The sequence below is a fragment of the Pterocles gutturalis genome, unplaced genomic scaffold, assembly GCF_000699245.1.
Source record: "Pterocles gutturalis isolate BGI_N339 unplaced genomic scaffold, ASM69924v1 scaffold10077, whole genome shotgun sequence".
In the NCBI taxonomy this organism is placed as follows: Eukaryota; Metazoa; Chordata; class Aves; order Pterocliformes; family Pteroclidae; genus Pterocles; species Pterocles gutturalis.
The window spans coordinates 11340-14921 of NW_010110233.1; the positions used below are offsets into that span (position 1 = coordinate 11340).

Sequence of the window (3582 nt, forward strand, 5' to 3'; positions counted from 1 at the left end):
AGCTTAACTAAATTCAGATTCTAAATCAGCAACACCCTAACAATGCAGTTTTACATTTTGGTAACAGAACTTACTAAAATAACCCTTAAGTGTTCTGGATTCATAAATATAGGCATATTTTTTTCTCTCCAAAGACACATTTTGCATTTAAGATAACTAGCTCTTTAAAAAACAAAAAACAACCAAGCACAGACCCCACCCCACCCCCCCCCCCCCCCCAACATTTTAAAGTCATTTGAACCAGTTGGGATCTTGCACAATTCTGTTTAAGATGTACACAGTCTGTATTGGTTCCCTCACATCCACTTTTTCCTTACTGCCTGAGAAGATAAGGGCTATATTGGCTGCTCAGATGGAAGGACTCCTGGTGTCCTACCTCCTGCTGCGGTCAAACTGCTTAGAGAATAAGGCAAGCATGTTGTGATGAGGAAACCCTTTTAATGATTTGTGGTTTAGGAATTCCTTGAACCAGAAGTCAAGAACTTGTATTTTTTTGCATTTAATATCACTTAAGGGATTTTTTTTTCCCCTTAGTTAGACTTCAGTTAATTTCTTAATACTGAACTTTTCACCACACTAAAATAAAATAGTGTACTTCAAACCTACAGAAGTGTCTGTGAGAGCTTGTTTGCAGTGCTTTTGCAGTGACAGCTGTACATCCAGAGACTGGCTCATATGACCAGGGTCTGGCTTCACAAATAATATTGTGATGATCTTGTCCCAAATGGCAGCCAGCAGTGACAAAGTTGCCAGTTGGCTCCGATGGTAGGAGCCCTTTCATATTTGAAAGGTGGCAACCGTCTTTGACTTTGTTTTAATTTTATGGTACTGTGTGTCTGCTATTAAATAGATTATTTAGTAATTGTAAAATAGTAATCACCTATTACAGGATATCCACCATAATTTCTAGTTTAAATGTTAAACTTGATTCCTAAAAGAGTAACACGAGTTTAGTCTTAAAAGTTACTTATTCTGGCATGCTTGAGGTGCTTAAGTAGTGGAATTATGTCTTTTGTAGGGCTCTATTTTAGCTGAGACTTTGTACAATATTTGATAGAAATATATACCTTATGGCTTAAAAAATAATTTGTAATGAGACAGGGTTTTGAATCCTTTTGGTCTTGCTAGCATTCTCAATTCAGTGATTCTGAGGGACTGTCCTACAATCCCAGTTACTAATCATAGAATCACAGAATCATTAAGGTTGGAAAAGACCTCAAGGATCATCAAGTCCAACCATCAACCCAACACCACCCAACCCACTAACCCATGTCCCAAAGCACCACATCGACACGTTTCCTGAACCCCTCCAGGGATGGTGACTCCACCACTGCCCTGGGCAGCTTGTTCCTGTATTTGTTCCAAACCATTTGAATCAAGAACAAAAGAATGACTGAGACAGTCTTGGTTCCCAAAAAGGAAATAGTGGGTTGATACTAGATTCAAACAAGCATGCAACCAGCACAGAAAACACCCCTTTCAAAATCCCAGTTATATTTATGGTGTCTGTAACTCCTGTTCATTTCAGGGTTGGTACTCAATGCTGCTTTGGGTGAGAATCTAGTTGATGTAGACATGTTCCAAAAAGATGTGTTTATGCGCAGGTGGACTAAACGCTCAATTCACTGTTAAATCTGTTGTTCGTTGAGCTAGCCAAAATGGTAAAGAACCAGTCTTACAGTTGTGGCTATTTTGGACAGTCTGTCTGGGAATGATACTGAATATTCCCAATGTTAAACAAGAACCTTCAATGTGCAGCCTTCACTTGGGTGGCTTGAGCAGTATGTCTCTATAAAGAGGAAAGAACAAATGAAACTGTTAATACTTACCACTGAAAGGGTAGCAGGGTGCTAGATTTAATGACAAAGTTATTCCTCTGCATCTAAAAACCCTGGAAGAAATGGGAAATAATAGGTAGTGTGAAAAGGAATAGTGTGTGGGCAGGAGCCATGTACCCAGTGAACTTCCTCCTCCTCCTCTTCCTCTCTCCCTCCCTGCAATAGACTTCAGGTACAAACCTTACATTTCCTAGGTGCTTTATCCACCAAGAGTGATTCCGTTTACTAAAATAGGAATTTTTCTGTTATTCGTTGTTCTGTTATTCAACAACGCTGACTGTTGGTTTGGGTTTGCTTTTTCAGACCTCCTTCTGGATGACCAATGTGTATTTAATTATATCGGAAGCGTAAGTCTCCAACTTCCCAGTCATTCCAGCTGGTAGCAACGCTTATAATGCAAAACCATCACAATTCAGGATTGCACAAACATTGCTCTTAAAACTTTCTAGATGATTGTAGTTGCTTTGGTTGTGTTCTATGCTAGCAGAAGCCTTTTTCAAGGTTTCCTGTTGACTCTAGAGCACCACATTCCCCATTTACTGGGAGCCTTGGGGGCTAGCAATATGGGGAACTCGTGTGTTTGCCGCGATGACAGTGGAGCAGAAGACAATGTGGAATCTCGGAGTCGGCAAACAGAGAACAGTAGAGTACATGTACCTGAAGCAAGAAGCCACCCAAGGGACCCTGTCCGTCCACCCAGGAGGGGTCGAGGGCCTCATGAACCAAGAAGGAAAAAACAGAATGTGGATGGGCTGGTACTTGACACACTGGCTGTAATTCGGACGTTAGTAGATAAGTAAGTACTTCCTCAAGGAATAATTCAACATGAATGAAAATGTTTTTTGTCTTCTCTCAAACTGTGACTCCATCCTCTCACCGATCTGCACCTGACCCTCCCTGAAGCAGCCGTGTGTTTCCATCTGGAGGCTTAGGAGAGGAGCACCTTTCCTAGGTAATAGAAGTAGCTCTGGAGTGCCCAGGTACAGATTCTTCCAGGAGCTAAGGAGTTTTCTCATGGTTCCTGTATGGGCCTACGCCCAGGTGGGATGAGGTGTGTGCTCAGTATTTCTTACCTGGCATAGATACACAGGTTAGGAAGCACTGAACACTCCAGAGTCTGGGAACTGCCATCCTAAAAATTGGTTGTTGTGCAAGATTTCTCTTTTCAGGCTGTACTTACTTCTTTGGAAATGGTTAAGCAAAACGGAAAGCTTTTGATCTTTGTTAGCTTGTGTAAACAGACTGAGGTTTTCTTTCCAGTTATAAGTCTGACTGCTTTTTAAAGACCGCATGTTGTGGCTGTTCAGCTCATGATCCCAGTATTGCATTCCTTGCATGCTCAAAGCATCCATTAAGGGTGTGGGGGATATTTATGGATTCGTCCTTATTTTTTTGGTTTTGCATTGCTTTCTGCAAAGCTTTAAAAGGACCTTAAGAACCATGGGTTGTTAGCTCATCAACTTTTGGGTTAGGTGCCGCCCAAAGGCCAAAGCAGAAGGAGCTTTGCAGCTGGAGCTTAAAGTGGATGAGGCTCAGGATATGTGAGCCTGGATTTCATATACCTGGAGGAGGAGTTTTCCTTTCTGCTGTAAAGTGCTTTAGATGGAAATACCAGGGCATATTTTTTCCTTGAAAATTTAAATCTAAGAAGTGTTGGGTTTTTTGTTTTTAACAGATTTCATTTTGTGGTCAGTCTTCAAATCATTGAGTTAAGCTCATGGCAAATTATGTGAAAGTCTTTCCC

The 3582-nt window shown here is 41.2% G+C and overlaps 1 protein-coding gene across 1 annotated transcript in view; it reads left to right on the plus strand.

The window, feature by feature from the left end:
* Positions 1-2287: 2287 nt before the first annotated feature.
* The window catches only part of RSPRY1 (ring finger and SPRY domain containing 1), a gene marked incomplete at its 3' end in the record, with an annotated part of 20323 nt that continues 19028 nt past the window's right edge, over positions 2288-3582 (plus strand). The window contains 1 exon segment of the mRNA XM_010073272.1: positions 2288-2634. Coding sequence (XP_010071574.1) covers positions 2288-2634 — 347 coding nt within the window.